This window comes from Camelina sativa, chromosome 12 (assembly GCF_000633955.1).
Source record: "Camelina sativa cultivar DH55 chromosome 12, Cs, whole genome shotgun sequence".
Taxonomy (NCBI): domain Eukaryota; kingdom Viridiplantae; phylum Streptophyta; class Magnoliopsida; order Brassicales; family Brassicaceae; genus Camelina; species Camelina sativa.
The window spans coordinates 16,786,618-16,801,603 of NC_025696.1; the positions used below are offsets into that span (position 1 = coordinate 16,786,618).

Below are 14,986 nucleotides of genomic sequence, written 5' to 3' on the forward strand. Positions count from 1 at the left end.
GTTATACCAATAACTTCAATTTGTAAATTTGGTATATTAAGATCTCTAAACACGATCACATCAATTTGTAATACCAAATCACGGGTCAATACATGTTTTATAGGATTTTTTTGGCTTTACCGAATGTATAATTAACGAATTTGATATTGCACCAAACCAAAATAGTAGTACCAACTACGGGTCGAAATCAGAGTATGACCTTAAGTAAATTAAATATATGATTTTATAAAATGTATAGAATTAATAAATTTTCTACTATTATTTTGTAACAAACAAATCTAAATTTACATAAATATTTCCTTACGCTTGTAACATTATTCTACAAAATATTAACGTGTATTTATGAGTCGGGTAATAAAACGGGTAATGAGACGGATAACGAGATGCTCAAAAATTAAATTAATATCTGATACTCGATCATTATTCATGGATAATATAATTATTATACTCTTCACTCGACCCTAGAGCTGCGGGTACCTTTTTCGGGACGGATACAAACCGAAAAACGGGTCCAATACGAGTATTGGTAGTAGTTTCCAGGCCTACCTATTAGTAGTTTAATACGAATCAAAATTCACCATATAGTACTATATTATATAACATGTAAATGAATGATACAACATAAACATGATATTAACAAATAACAAAATAAAAAAAATTATCCGCGCTATCAGCGCGGATTATTATATAGTATTTAATTTATTGACAATGTTGTTTGTCTTCTCTAGTACTTAGTTTTTTGTTAGTCTATTTTCTTGAATTACGTTTTCTTGTTTATTTTAAATTAGTTTTTTTTTGTTAATTTTTGACAACTATAAATAATTTTTGACATGTTATTTTTCTAACAAGTGTAATTGGTTTCAAAATATTTTTTTTAAAATTTATTTCTCATTTTTACTCTGATCAGCAAAGTTGCAAATAAACATTGTTGATCAGAGTAGAAGTAAAACAATCAAATTTAATAACTAGACAGTAGAGAGACATATGCCCAGTAACTCCAAATTATATATCTTAAATTAATTGTTATTGTTGACTTGACAAGTTTGTTAGCGAGTGAAAATGAGATTCGTTCACAATCAGCTTTACATAATTTAATGTTATATATATAAAACCACACTATTTTCAAATCCCTAAACATGTATCATTTTCTCCTATGTTACACATGAGAGACTATGATATTTGTTTCTTAGGATATTGATATCACTAATCATCATCTCAAATTATTGAATGTAAATTTTATAAATGAACTCATTAACATAACATTGCAAAACAATAACAATTTTTGTACAATCGAAATCTCTTCCTATTATTTGGTAAGTTTAGTTTTGATTGAAGATGCAAGCTGAACGCAGATTATTCTCATTTTTTAGTTAATTTTTAAAATACGAGTACCAATAAAAACGAAATAAATACGACAGAAGACAAATGAATTTCATTAATTATTATATTTTTGTTTTGAGTCTGTAATATAATTTGATTCCTAACAAATGGAGAAAATATACAATGGGATTTTGACTTTATGGTTGTTTTCTTAACTATGTGAGTATGAAAAAATGCTTTAAAAAAAAAAAAAAAAAAATCACTTGAAACCATGCAATGTATTTGGCCATGTGAAATATAATAAAAGAACTTCATTTTTTTTTTCCGCAATAAAAGAACTTCATATTAACATAATTTTATATATATAATTGCCATAGAATATTTAGAAAAGAGTTTTTAAAATGAATAAAAGAAAATGCTAAAACATTCTGAGATCATGCGAATTTACATCACTTATACATATGTCAAATTCTCCTTCTATCCAAAAAAAAAAATGTCAATTCTCCTAGAGTCCAATTATAGTATAGGGCCATTCTAGATTATATAGTGACATTAAAAATCCGTTTAAAATAATTACACATTTTGCTATCTAATTAGCCAAAAATAAAACTTGTTATTTATCATTTAATTTTGAATTTAAAATATATAATTCTAAAGTCAATAAATTATAAAGTCAAGATTTTAGATTTATTGTTTAGTTTTTTTTGCCCAAAAAAAGATTGATGGTTTAGTTTTAAAGTATTGGTATTAAATTTTAGATTTATTGTTTATCATTTAATTTTGTATTTTGAATTTAAAATATATAATTAGGAACGGGGATGCTCTCTCAAGAAATTCTAAAGTCAAGATATTTAGATTTATTGTTTAGTTTTTTTTGCCCAAAAAAAAAGATTTATGGTTTCCAGTTGTTACCCTTCTGTACTCTTCACCTAACACACAGTTTCAAGGGGTAAATGTGTCATATCGTATGCAGAAACGTGATCCCGGCATATCCGCTTCTTCTTTATCCTTTTTCGGAGGCAATAATAAGGTACACAGCTCTCTCGTAAACCTTCAGTAATATGGACGGTTCAGATTTCCGAGTAGCTTATGTCTACCGTCAGATTCTGGATCATCAGAGTAAACAAGACCACGTCAGCTGAGGTATTTAGATATTGCCATACACCATTGTAGATAATCTCTTGCCTTATCACTTACAATTTTTAAATGCTTCGCAGAATTTTTTTGGAGGTTGCTTAATTGCTTTTTCTTTTCATATTCTTTCGTTAATTTCTTGTTGTTATCTTCAACGATAGCGTTGTGAGCTCTCTGGGGAAAAGTGTGTGATCGCAGAAAAAAGCTTCGTTGTTTGCAATCTACAGGTTTGATCATTGGGTTTTACCCTCTATATTTGGTTTGATTGCGATCTTGATTACTTAAAGGTTGGGTTTTTAAGTTGATCAATCGATCTAGGTTCGTCTGTGTATGGCTTTAGGTGGAGTTTTCTATGTCTGATACAAAAGGGTTCTCTGTATTTCGTGTATTTTAGATATATGTCTCGGAATTGTTGTAAAAAGTGGCATGTGGAACATGATCGACTGATAGATAGATAAAATCTTGTGTTTATAGTACTTAAAATTTGAGTTTTTAGAGTTTATTTTTGGAAATTGATGATTCGATTTAAGTGTTGAGTTTGTTTGTTGATGGTTGTCTGATGATTGGCGTCACCTATTTCTTATGTATGTGTAGGCGTGGAAGGAATGGCAAAAAGCTCGTTCAAGCAAGAGCATGACTTAGGTTTGGATCCTAAATTTTTGTTCTTGATTTGGTGTTTGATACTTGAAACCTTGCTTTGATTTAATACGATCCTGTTTTCTTGAACCTTCAGAGAAGAGAAGGGCAGAGGCTGCTCGGATTAGAGAGAAGTATCCAGATAGAATTCCGGTGAGAGCTCAATATTGATACGTTACAGATATTCAAAGTTTTCTGTGATTAGCATATTGTCCCCTTTTTCTTTGCTCGGACCAGTCATTTGTGTTTCACTGAGTTTGCAGTTTTAAGTTGTTGTGTTAGCCATGTGGTATAGTTTGCCCTTTTTGTGGCTCTTTCCTTTCACAATATTTTGTTTATCTCTTGGTGATTATGAACTTATCGTCTCTTTGCCTATAGTTTTGTAAATAGCATCTGGCTTTAACTGTCTATCCAACTAACAGTTGGTTATCTGGTTATCATTGTCTTATTAGCTACATGCTTGTGACATATGTTTGCCACTGTATAAACTACTACTTGGAGTTATTTAAACTGGACTATCTATCACAAGATTAGGACTTTTGAAGTTGATAGTTCTTTTTTTTGGAATGTGATTTTTTTAATCTCGATTCTTATGAAGTGCTTGTTTGGTCATTCTTACAGCTTAATAAATAGATTTGTATAATTCAGCGACACTTTTAGACTTTTAGTGATGATAGCCACACATTTGTATTTTGGTGGGATCCAGGTGATTGTTGAGAAGGCTGAGAAGAGTGATATACCAACCATTGACAAGAAAAAGTAAGTCTATTAATGAGGGATCGGTATCCTTTTCATTCGGACCTGACTTGTGATTGATGACTAAGCTTTTTCCGATTTTCAAATTTGCAGATACTTAGTCCCGGCTGATCTGACAGTGGGGCAATTTGTGTATGTCATCCGCAAAAGAATCAAACTGAGTGCAGAAAAGGCTATCTTCATATTTGTGGACAATGTTCTTCCTCCAACAGGTAACCAGATAGACCTCCTGTCTGTATATCTAAGAGTTCTATCCTTGATACCAAGTAACAAGAGCATGAAAACTGGAGATCATACACGTTTTTCAAAATGGCTGAATCTGATAACTTTTTGCAGGTGCCCTCATGTCTTCTGTGTACGAAGAGAAAAAGGACGATGATGGGTTCCTCTATGTCACTTACAGCGGAGAAAACACGTTTGGATTTGGATCTCCATAGATCTCTCTTGCTTGGATATTTCATTTAAACCATCTCTATTTCACCGAATATTTCATCTTCTTATTAATTATTAAGCAAGCCACCTATGTACTTCTTCTCTAAGGACCTTTGGTTGGGCGTTGTTAATGTGTACAGTAAACCTAAAATAATGTATATAATAATAATATCCTTTGCTACCATCTACTTCTTTCAATGATAACCTACTTTTTTATGAATCCATCTATCACATCCGCCCGACTTAGTTGCGTGCTTTTTTTATGTCTTCAATCTATAAGCCGACATCACATGTCGTAGGCCATGGCAGTTACAAATTGCAAGGCCTATAGGAATTGAGAGAAGGTTATATGACCCAACTCAATAGGAGTGCAAGCACAAGGAGACTGTGCCACGTGGCAGACACGGTCGGTACAGGTTGAGGGGGTGTGGCCGGTGATGTTAGTAAAGGTCCCACATTGTCGTTGACGGAGAGACGGTCGGACCATGCTGCCTTGCTTCTTCTTCTTATTTTACACTTTTCGGTATTGATTTTGTTCACAGTTTCTAGCTATCGATGATATACATAATAATTATTATGATCCTCAAAGATTCTCTCTTTCAAGGTCCCCAAACCGGTCACGTGGAACATGAGAGACGCGGTTGTGTTTTTCGGATTTTGGACCATTGAAGTGAAAGTTGAATGTAAAAAAGCTTCATAACTTAGAAGAGTGTTTTGTCCAAAGACATCAATGTCAAATAGTGTCGTGATAAGGTGGTGATTTATTTAGGACTTAGGAGAGTACCACGTCAAACTGTTTTGTAATAGTTCGATCAAACAGTAATGGCGCTGGTGAAAAGGGGGAAGAACCGAAGAATAAGGTGAGCAAATGTGGAAGAAAGGAAAATGAGAATGCATGAGATGATGACCCCACGAAGACTCTCAAGTAGACAAATGGTTTGGCCGATCAAGACACCCATATACATACGATAGATATGTGTATAAATGCAGAAAATGAATGAAAATATATTTGAATAATTAGACAAGAGAGACGATTGAAAGAAAGGAAATTAAAGAGAGAGGAACAATAGCATGTTATGATAATGAAGGACCCCCCCACCTGCATTCAATGTTTGTCTTACTCTCTTTACTCTCTTCTGCCTACAAATACTCCTTCCCTCTTCTCTTCTCTTACACAAATTAACACATTTCAAACTGTATTTGTCCTGCTCTAGTCTCTTCTACAAACAAAATATATATACAAGTATCCGAAGAAGAAGGAGACAAAGAGAAGTCATGTCTTGCTCTGTGAGGGGTGGACTCGCGATGGTGTTCTGTTTCATTCTTCTGCTTTTGTCTTTCAATGTTGGATGCGCCACTGCTCGCCGTATAGGGTCACATAAGCATCATCATCACAGGGTTGTTGCTTCTTTGGTACACAACGTCGTCAATGGTGGAGGAAGGAGGAGGGTGTTGGGTGGAGGAGTCGAGACAGGGGATGAAGTAGTGGTCATGGACTATCCTCAGCCTCATCGTAAGCCTCCCATCCACAATGAGAAGTCTTAATTACCCGATCCATACCCCTTTCTCTATATGTCATACTTTTATATGCATGTATGCATTCACCATGTGTTGGTGGTTGTAATGACTCTTGTGCTATCTATATATATTCACGACCAACTTCTTTTGTTCTTTATTTCTCCTCGTATACAACAAACAAGGTGCATCCTTTTACTTAATCTGTTGCATGTGGATGTGGCACAAAAGAACTTCTCAACATTTGAGATTGTAACAGAACTGTGAAACTCCATCATTAAGCTTAAATATACCGTACAAGAGATCTTAAATACAGCAACTAAACTCTAATAGGTATGTAGACTCAGGTCTCTTTACCGCCATTTAGCTCCAATTAGCAGGTAGCCCAAGTATCATTACAAAGTATACCAATGTGTGTGGGAGGTACAAACCTCATTGAAGCTAAAATCTTAAGCTAAGCGTAACATTTGATAACAGGGAGAAAAAAAATAGTGTTACAAATATTCTTGGTTTCAGCTACAAGGAACTATGAAAGGTTTGACAAATTCAAGGAATTCAGATGTTCTGACACCGAGCTTCAGATCGATTTCTCCACCACCCAACCAGAAGAAGTCTGGTTTAAGTTTGGCTACGGCCTCATCCAATATCACCTGACATTTCCCAAAGCCGCCCAGCTAACTCGTTAGTATCAATATATAGAAAGTACATTTCAATTTCAAAACCAAGGTCTGAATATGCAATGGAAACTCNTAAGGTGAGCAAATGTGGAAGAAAGGAAAATGAGAATGCATGAGATGATGACCCCACGAAGACTCTCAAGTAGACAAATGGTTTGGCCGATCAAGACACCCATATACATACGATAGATATGTGTATAAATGCAGAAAATGAATGAAAATATATTTGAATAATTAGACAAGAGAGACGATTGAAAGAAAGGAAATTAAAGAGAGAGGAACAATAGCATGTTATGATAATGAAGGACCCCCCCACCTGCATTCAATGTTTGTCTTACTCTCTTTACTCTCTTCTGCCTACAAATACTCCTTCCCTCTTCTCTTCTCTTACACAAATTAACACATTTCAAACTGTATTTGTCCTGCTCTAGTCTCTTCTACAAACAAAATATATATACAAGTATCCGAAGAAGAAGGAGACAAAGAGAAGTCATGTCTTGCTCTGTGAGGGGTGGACTCGCGATGGTGTTCTGTTTCATTCTTCTGCTTTTGTCTTTCAATGTTGGATGCGCCACTGCTCGCCGTATAGGGTCACATAAGCATCATCATCACAGGGTTGTTGCTTCTTTGGTACACAACGTCGTCAATGGTGGAGGAAGGAGGAGGGTGTTGGGTGGAGGAGTCGAGACAGGGGATGAAGTAGTGGTCATGGACTATCCTCAGCCTCATCGTAAGCCTCCCATCCACAATGAGAAGTCTTAATTACCCGATCCATACCCCTTTCTCTATATGTCATACTTTTATATGCATGTATGCATTCACCATGTGTTGGTGGTTGTAATGACTCTTGTGCTATCTATATATATTCACGACCAACTTCTTTTGTTCTTTATTTCTCCTCGTATACAACAAACAAGGTGCATCCTTTTACTTAATCTGTTGCATGTGGATGTGGCACAAAAGAACTTCTCAACATTTGAGATTGTAACAGAACTGTGAAACTCCATCATTAAGCTTAAATATACCGTACAAGAGATCTTAAATACAGCAACTAAACTCTAATAGGTATGTAGACTCAGGTCTCTTTACCGCCATTTAGCTCCAATTAGCAGGTAGCCCAAGTATCATTACAAAGTATACCAATGTGTGTGGGAGGTACAAACCTCATTGAAGCTAAAATCTTAAGCTAAGCGTAACATTTGATAACAGGGAGAAAAAAAATAGTGTTACAAATATTCTTGGTTTCAGCTACAAGGAACTATGAAAGGTTTGACAAATTCAAGGAATTCAGATGTTCTGACACCGAGCTTCAGATCGATTTCTCCACCACCCAACCAGAAGAAGTCTGGTTTAAGTTTGGCTACGGCCTCATCCAATATCACCTGACATTTCCCAAAGCCGCCCAGCTAACTCGTTAGTATCAATATATAGAAAGTACATTTCAATTTCAAAACCAAGGTCTGAATATGCAATGGAAACTCTAAACATGATACTAAACATGCATTTGATACATATCTCCACTAATACAAACTTGAAGTTTGAAACTTCCAACTCTACGGATACTTCAAAAATAACAAGTCACTCTCCACATATCGAATTGAGATCGAGGAATCATCATGAGAGCAACCTAAGCAACATAACTAATTACCTTAAAGGGAAAGCCCATTTACTTAATACTAAGGTGTAAAGATGATTTTGAAAGACTGATGTGTCACAGTAGAATAAATAGTGTGTTGTCTGAAGTGGGGCACTTCCGGATAAGGAAAGGAAGATAAACACATCAATGCAGTAGGGTACGTGCCTAAGATTATATATACACAGACCAAAAATAACGCCATTTAACTTTCTGCCTGACACCCATTACTAACTCTGGTACTGGTAGTGCAAAGAAGGTATTGAACTGTAAAAATCGGAAGTTCTAAATTTTTTACTATCAATGGGGAAAGTACTAAAGACAATGAGTCCCAATCACTCAATCAGCAGCTGGCTCACAAGAAAACTCTTAACTTCTGCTTCGTACTAATGCAAACTGTGTTATAATGTACCACACCCTCCTGTACAGACTAAGAGAAACAAACAAGACAAAACCTAGCTGTGTAACCCATTGGGCACTGAAACCTTCCGGGGCCTCTAGGACAGGACAATAAACTGTAGTGTCTGCAAAACGCTTGGCAAGAACATGTGTATGAAAGGGAAAACTCTCTGTAAGTATTTCTGAACACAAAATACAGCACTAAACTGGTTTGTCGAGGAGAAGAAAACACAAGTGGGTAAAGGTTACTCTCATACTACTCCTATGTCTTATATGTAATTAATATTGTAGAGCAGCAATGAGCAAAACACCAAGAGATTATTGGCAGAATATGTAAATAATGCAAGATGTAGAAAAGTCGGTCAGCGTTCAATCAAATAAAAGATTTGAATTATATCACAGAAATAACGGTGAGAAAAAACAAAACTTACCGGTATGTTTGTCTTCATACCTATACAGGTTACCGCATTGTGCTCAAACCCTGTCAATTTAATCGACGTCTCCTCAGGAGCAAGTCTCACTATACATAGAGATTAGCACAAGCCTCAGCATAAAGAAGCAACATAAAAACTTAAATAAGTTAATAGATCACACATATGAGAAGCACTAACAGTTAAATCTTTTCTTTGGGATCTTTCCCTCATTTAGTGAATAAAGAAACTGCTTTACTGCTTCGGCATTGAATCTGGCTGTATACTGCCATAAAAAAAGAACAACCAGATCAAAAAGATAAAAGACGAAATAAAAGTGAGAATGCAATTCAACAAGTCAATAACCATCAAGACCACCTGAACCACAACCACATAGTATTTTGAGTTGTTTCGATCACTGCAATCCACAATGTCCGATGAAGCTTGAGTATTAACCTGTAATATTGTAAGCACTTAGAGAGGAAACAAACACTAGCAGAGAGGATTGTAACACGAAACTAGCATCTTCAATAGAGATTACACTGATTCTTGAAACAACGTGTAGTTAGTTTCACATATCACATACTGATTCAAATAAGGAGAAGATCACAATACTGTTCCATGGACTTCTAATACATACGAAATTCGTAAGAAGTTCACTGAATACAATTGAAGCATACCAGAACAATGCTCTTGCAGAGATGGTCAACTGAGGAAGCGCCGAGAACGTCGCGGCGAGATTCAAGAGGCCAGTCGTAGTAATCTCGAGCTACTCTCTTGAAGCAGAAGTCTTTAACGCCGCCGAACCGAAGAATGGAGGATAGGCGAGCCACAGTTTCGTTTTCATCAACCGGTAGAGAAGGCGACGGAGCCGCCGAAGAGGAACTCTGTGGGAGAACATTGCTCTCGAGAAGGGAGATTCTACGGAGAATATCAATTTGGAGTCTTTCAAGCTCCGCCGCAGCAGCATTCATACCTTCTCCGTCTTCCATTTCGAATTTTCCGATCGTCGCCGCAGCTAGCTAAGGATTGTTTTCGTTCGTAATCAGCTGTAATCATATCTACGGAAAAGAAGTCAGGAACAAAAGAATCTGAGCCGTTGATCTAAACAAAATCAATAGTGCAACAATATATCAAAGTTACGTCGTATAGTTTACTAATTCTGAGTTGCCGACGCGATTCCACATCGGCCCAATATAACTTGTGGTATGGGCCCGTTTAGTGCTCTGCTAATAATACAACTCCACTACGAGTCTCGTGACAAATACACGTGACGGGACAGCCACTCGTTGACTCTATAACGTGTTGTTGCGCCACGTAGATTTTATCCAGTTGTCAAATCCGACGGTGTGAAAGAAACAACTCACTCTCGTCACCGCGTAACACGATGATTGGGATCTCCGTTAATTTCTGGAACTATCATCTCTCTCTGCCCACATTCCAAAGCAAAGACACATCTACACAACACAAGTCTCTTGGCTTATAAAAACACCAAACCTACGATACAGTTAAGACCCCAGAAAACAAAAAACAAAAAAAGGTTAAGTAAGGAAACATAAAAACAAAATAAAAAATTGATGATGATGATGAAGTCGTTGATTTGTCTCTCTATCATCCTCCTCCCTCTTGTCTCCGTCGTGGAAGGTGGTCGTCTCGGTGGTGGTTACGGTAGCCAGAAGCCGATCAAGAATCTATCGGATCCGAACGTCGTAGCGATCGCCAAGTATGCCATCGGGGAGCATAACAAACAATCCAAGGAGAATCTTGTTTTCGTCAAGGTTGTCGAGGGAACGACGCAAGTGGTCTCCGGTACAAAGTACAATCTGAAAATTGCGGCCAAGAGTGGTGGTGGTGGTAAGATCCAGAACTACGAGGCCGTCGTTGTTGAAAAGCTGTGGCTTCATTCCAAGAGCCTCGAGTCTTTCAAGGCCGTATAGAGATCTGAATTTGGTGTAGATCGATCTCTCGGAATATTTAAATCTATCTACATATATGGCTGTTTGATGATTTAAGATTTTAACACATTTATGTTGTTTATTGGTAATAACAAATAAATTAGAGATATGTTTTTGAGATCTCTCTACACTCTGATTTGCATTTTGAGTTGGTTCGACCGACACAATCTGTTTTTTTNTTTTTTTTTTTTTTTTTTTTGTCGCTACTCGGTAATAGTATATAGAGCATGAGTGAGAGATTGTTGTGATTATAGTGATTGTGTCAACTTCCACGTGCTAAACGCAGACGATCAAGTTATCGCTGCAACGATTTTGCAATAAAGCAAATTATAGTCTAGCTGCGCACTGTTTTGTATAGAGATCAATCCTTGTTATCTCTTCCCTAATCCATAGTGAAATTCCATTAAAGTGGTCAAAAGTTTATATTTTGAGTTGTTTAGATCACTGCACAAAGGTAGCGAATTTGATTTTTTTTGTTTAATAAAGGTATGATTTAGCACGGTATCATAGATCATGTATGAATTGAACATATCATCTTAGTGGGGTATGTATGAATTGAACATATCATCTTAGTGGGGTATGCAAAAGCCTTTTTTTCCTACATTATTATTATTATATTGCACCACGTTAAAAAATATCCAGTTGTCAAATCTAATCTGCTACCTTGAATTTGTTCCATTATGTAATTTTGTGAAGTAACTATAGTAATCAAAGGGGAATCAAACCAAAAAGTTGAGTTCTTGAACTTTTTGGGTACCTGTAAGTTCTGTGTTATCTGATCCTGCTTCAGTTTAGGATGTTACTTGAGAGTTTCATTGTTTCCTGTCACTCACTTAAAGACATCTTTCCTTTCATGAAAAATGTTAATTGGTTTGGTGAACCAAATCATATGTTTGGATTTGCTGGCTCGATTTTTTTACTTCTCTAATTTACTCGTCATTATGGATTCTGATTTTGCAGAGGAAACTCATACTCAAATACAGGCTAGGGCTATGGAAACGTAGAGCTGACCCTATAAAGGTGTGATTGATTCTTGTGCTTGTCGAATTCCCGTGACTATCTCATGCTTGTTTTTGCTATTGAAATGAGTTCTCCTGAGAGTGATCTAGGCATAGCAGTGTTGTTAATTTACTTGAATTTTTCTTCATGTATCTTCTTGGGGGTATCCATATGGCATAACTTGAACATGAAATCGTTTCTAAGGCTATACTTGTGGAAGGATTGAAGCTGGATGGTGTGAAGGCAGGACTCTACACTGTCCATTGCTTACCACTAAGACTGGTTGGAGCAGAAGGGGCTCCAATTCGTTGCATCCTCATCGATTGATTTATATCCTCACCAACCCGCCAGTTCCGGAGTTGTCCGTAATCAAGGTTGCTTAGTGTCATGAACTGAATATCAGTTTGTGCTAGATTTATTCAACCAGTGTGGAGAATGAAGTAGGAAGCAATAAGAGAGATACAGAGAAGACGAAGTTGAGGAGGGAATGAACCACTTAAGAAGGAAGATTTAAGTGTAAAATAAATGTACTTTAAGATCTTAGGCTTCTTGACAATTAAATCAATGAAAAACACTTTTAACTAGAAAATATATTTCCTAATGTAAACTGAAAGCCATAGATTTCATCAGTGGGAGGAGTACTCACTATTGCTGAATATGGGGAAGCCTTTCTTGGCTTTTGGACGAGCGGTGTAAGTGTGAAAAGAAGGTTCTGTTTTGGTAGGAAGTGATCTACACTGTCATGGGTTTCTGTTCCACGATTTGGGAGATGATGTATTTGAAATTGATTTTTTTTACTATAAATAAAGCTTTGTGTTAATTTACACCCTAAAATAAAAAGGGTTTATTTTAAAGGTGGGAAAAATATGATTAATAATGTTAAATGGGCTTACAAAGAATAAGAGGGAGAGGCCTTTTCCTATACTAGGCCCAATAAAGTTGTTAACAATGTCAATAGAGCAAAAATACCACATCGATTAAGTTAAAGGAATCGACTGGGTTTATATAGTGACTCATCCGTCCGATTATATAGTGACTTATATAATGACTCATCCGTCCCGTAATCTGGTCTGGTCTGATGAGTCAAAGCCATCACCGATTGATAAGAGCATCATCCAAAACCTGAGAAATGACGGGTGAGAAATGGAAGATGTTTCAAGAAACAACCCTTGAAAGTCCCTGCTTAGACCATCATTAGTGGAGTAACCCACCCTAGTTACTCTCACATTAATTAATTATATAAATAATCATAAATTAAGTAAAGCAACCCTAAAAGAACTTAAGCAAAATCACACTATTACTAGAGAACCCCAAAAAAGGTTACTCAAACATTTAAAAAATATATATATATATTTTTTTGTGTTTATTAATTATCAAACTTTCTTTTTTGTCAAGTTTCTTGATGAATGGTGAATTAAAACAAATATTGCATTGCATGATGGATAGATTAACAGAACACAATCAAGAACATTCAAGAACAAAAAACAGAACCTGCAGTTTTAAAAACAGAACCTGCAATACAAGTACAAAAAAAACCCTACAAATTTCAACCTAAACTACAAAACAAACATCTACAATGTAAAGGATACCAACTTTTGTCATATTTGATTATCACTAATGTTACTACATTCACATGACCTTGTTGAGCAATACAAACATTCACTAATGTTACTACATTCACTGCCGATGTTAGGATCGCCACTAGGTAGAATATCTCTTTCTCCGGTGTTAATGCTGAAGTTCGATTGTCCCACCTGCACAAACACACCTGGCTGATTACATCTTTGTTATCATTATTTCAGCTTCTAGAGCCTCTGTTATTAATAAGAACTTGGTGTGAATGTAGTATTAGAGGTCACCTTGGCAATCAAGACAATGAAGAAAGAACCTTGAAGCGACATTGACGATCAACATAACTTTCCGCTTGAACCTCTTTCTTCTTTCTTCAGGTACTAGTCATATCACTTACATAATATAGTGGCACTCTTCATGCTCTCGACTCCGGTCCAATATATTTTACAAAACCAGTCAAAGGCAAACACAGAAGAAGATATCAACGTTGGCTAAGTTCTTAACAATACTGATAATACGCCTTGTTGAGCAATACAAACCATTCATTTCATTTTCAGCCATGGCCCGGTTCCTTTCACTTTCCTCTGCAAATTTAACAAATCCATAACCTTTTGATCGCCCATTACTTGGATCAGTAACAACCTTGGCACCTCTAACTGAAGATACTTGTAATTGTAGCTATTTTAAGAAATCTGCAAATCCAAATTCGACATCACTTAATCTACTTAAGCTAATCCCTTTTTTTTTTGGGCAACACTTAAGCTAATCCCAAGATCAGAGTTTTCCAACCAAAATGCAATACAAGTGAATATTGAGCTTAATCCAATCTACTTAGGCTTATTACATTCTGATTCTAAGCTTAATCCACTTGAGCTTTGCTATTAAGCTTTAGTTAGCCAATAAACTCTAACAAGAGATTGCAAACAAAGGAGTTACCTCGTCACGGCTTTTAGGCCATGGAACCAGCTGATGGTAACCTTTAGGAGGCGGAACCAAGCAATTCAAGCCTTTACCTTTCGCAGCACAGTGACGCTCGACTGTAACCTTCTCCGTCTCAGTCACCATCGACGGAGGCGGTTGTGTTGTGGCGGGGATTTGATACGGAGATCTCTGGGATCGAGCTGCCGTTGTTGTCGCAGCATAAGAAACCTCCGCCGTCGTTGGTCGTTGGTCGTGAGAACTTCCAATCGCCGTTTGTGTATCGAGAGAGAAGAGAGAGAGAAATGGAAAGAAAAAAATTCCTTTAATATTTATGTATTTACGAATGAGAATAAGTCACGTAAGGTTACTCATGGGGTTGCTTCAGATGCTTCCGAGAATCGATTCTCTCCTAAATTGAACGTAAGTAGATTTTTTATTCAGTTTCTGGGCCCCAAATGGTTGAGTAACCATGAGAGTAACTCCCAGTAAAAATGCTCTATGAACAAATTGCACCAATCCAACTTCTTTCAACTATAACTTCAAAACTATTTTTTCTTTGGTTGACTATGTCAATTGTAAATACTAAATAGTAATCCGAACAACTACTTTGGATTTAAAATTTGATTG

The 14,986-nt window shown here is 36.3% G+C and overlaps 5 protein-coding genes and 1 long non-coding RNA gene across 7 annotated transcripts; 4 read left to right on the top strand and 2 right to left on the bottom strand.

The window, feature by feature from the left end:
- Window positions 2,506–4,494, top strand: LOC104731960 (autophagy-related protein 8f). The gene is made up of 6 exons (XM_010451470.2): window positions 2,506–2,681; window positions 3,049–3,096; window positions 3,188–3,243; window positions 3,797–3,849; window positions 3,940–4,058; window positions 4,183–4,494. Exons 2-6 carry the CDS (start codon window positions 3,060–3,062, stop codon window positions 4,281–4,283), a joined length of 366 nt encoding a protein of 121 aa, XP_010449772.1. The 5' UTR covers window positions 2,506–2,681; window positions 3,049–3,059; the 3' UTR covers window positions 4,284–4,494.
- LOC109128074 (root meristem growth factor 6-like) lies at window positions 5,379–5,953 on the top strand. The gene has a single exon (XM_019233812.1). It carries the CDS (start codon window positions 5,554–5,556, stop codon window positions 5,821–5,823), a length of 270 nt encoding a protein of 89 aa, XP_019089357.1. The 5' UTR covers window positions 5,379–5,553; the 3' UTR covers window positions 5,824–5,953.
- On the top strand, window positions 6,788–7,362 carry LOC109128207 (root meristem growth factor 6-like). The gene has a single exon (XM_019234245.1). It carries the CDS (start codon window positions 6,963–6,965, stop codon window positions 7,230–7,232), a length of 270 nt encoding a protein of 89 aa, XP_019089790.1. The 5' UTR covers window positions 6,788–6,962; the 3' UTR covers window positions 7,233–7,362.
- On the bottom strand, window positions 7,461–10,154 carry LOC104731961. Of its 2 annotated transcripts, none has more exons than XM_010451474.2 (6): window positions 10,070–10,154; window positions 9,593–9,973; window positions 9,291–9,368; window positions 9,114–9,198; window positions 8,934–9,022; window positions 7,461–7,852 (listed from the first exon to the last, which is right to left on the bottom strand). In XM_010451474.2, exons 2-6 carry the CDS (start codon window positions 9,902–9,904, stop codon window positions 7,715–7,717), a joined length of 702 nt encoding a protein of 233 aa, XP_010449776.1. In that variant the 5' UTR covers window positions 9,905–9,973; window positions 10,070–10,154; the 3' UTR covers window positions 7,461–7,714. The 2 variants fall into 2 exon arrangements, with proteins under 2 accessions (XP_010449776.1, XP_010449775.1); XM_010451473.2 differs by having other exon boundaries at window positions 10,056–10,154.
- Window positions 10,439–10,995, top strand: LOC104731962 (cysteine proteinase inhibitor 4-like). The gene has a single exon (XM_010451475.2). It carries the CDS (start codon window positions 10,490–10,492, stop codon window positions 10,847–10,849), a length of 360 nt encoding a protein of 119 aa, XP_010449777.1. The 5' UTR covers window positions 10,439–10,489; the 3' UTR covers window positions 10,850–10,995.
- LOC104731963 lies at window positions 13,362–14,538 on the bottom strand. Its single transcript, XR_758701.2, has 2 exons — window positions 13,726–14,538; window positions 13,362–13,620 (listed from the first exon to the last, which is right to left on the bottom strand). It is a non-coding gene; the product is annotated as an uncharacterized LOC104731963 (long non-coding RNA).

What these genes read in the sequence shown, in the direction of transcription:
- LOC104731960 (XM_010451470.2), top strand. Translation starts at nt 3,060, where the DNA reads ATGGCAAAAAGCTCGTTCAAGCAAGAGCATGACTTAG. An exon ending in AGTATCCAGATAGAATTCCG is followed by an intron (nt 3,244 to 3,796) that starts GTGAGAGCTCAA and finishes GGTGGGATCCAG; the next exon opens with GTGATTGTTGAGAAGGCTGA. An exon ending in CCAACCATTGACAAGAAAAA is followed by an intron (nt 3,850 to 3,939) that starts GTAAGTCTATTA and finishes TCAAATTTGCAG; the next exon opens with ATACTTAGTCCCGGCTGATC.
- LOC104731961 (XM_010451474.2), bottom strand. Translation starts at nt 9,904, where the DNA reads ATGGAAGACGGAGAAGGTATGAATGCTGCTGCGGCGGAGCTTGAAAGA. An exon ending in TCTGCAAGAGCATTGTTCTG is followed by an intron (nt 9,369 to 9,592) that starts GTATGCTTCAAT and finishes ACAATATTACAG; the next exon opens with GTTAATACTCAAGCTTCATC. An exon ending in ACTATGTGGTTGTGGTTCAG is followed by an intron (nt 9,199 to 9,290) that starts GTGGTCTTGATG and finishes TTTTTATGGCAG; the next exon opens with TATACAGCCAGATTCAATGC.
- LOC104731962 (XM_010451475.2), top strand. Translation starts at nt 10,490, where the DNA reads ATGATGATGATGAAGTCGTTGATTTGTCTCTCTATCATCCTCCTCCCT.
- LOC109128207 (XM_019234245.1), top strand. Translation starts at nt 6,963, where the DNA reads ATGTCTTGCTCTGTGAGGGGTGGACTCGCGATGGTGTTCTGTTTCATT.
- LOC109128074 (XM_019233812.1), top strand. Translation starts at nt 5,554, where the DNA reads ATGTCTTGCTCTGTGAGGGGTGGACTCGCGATGGTGTTCTGTTTCATT.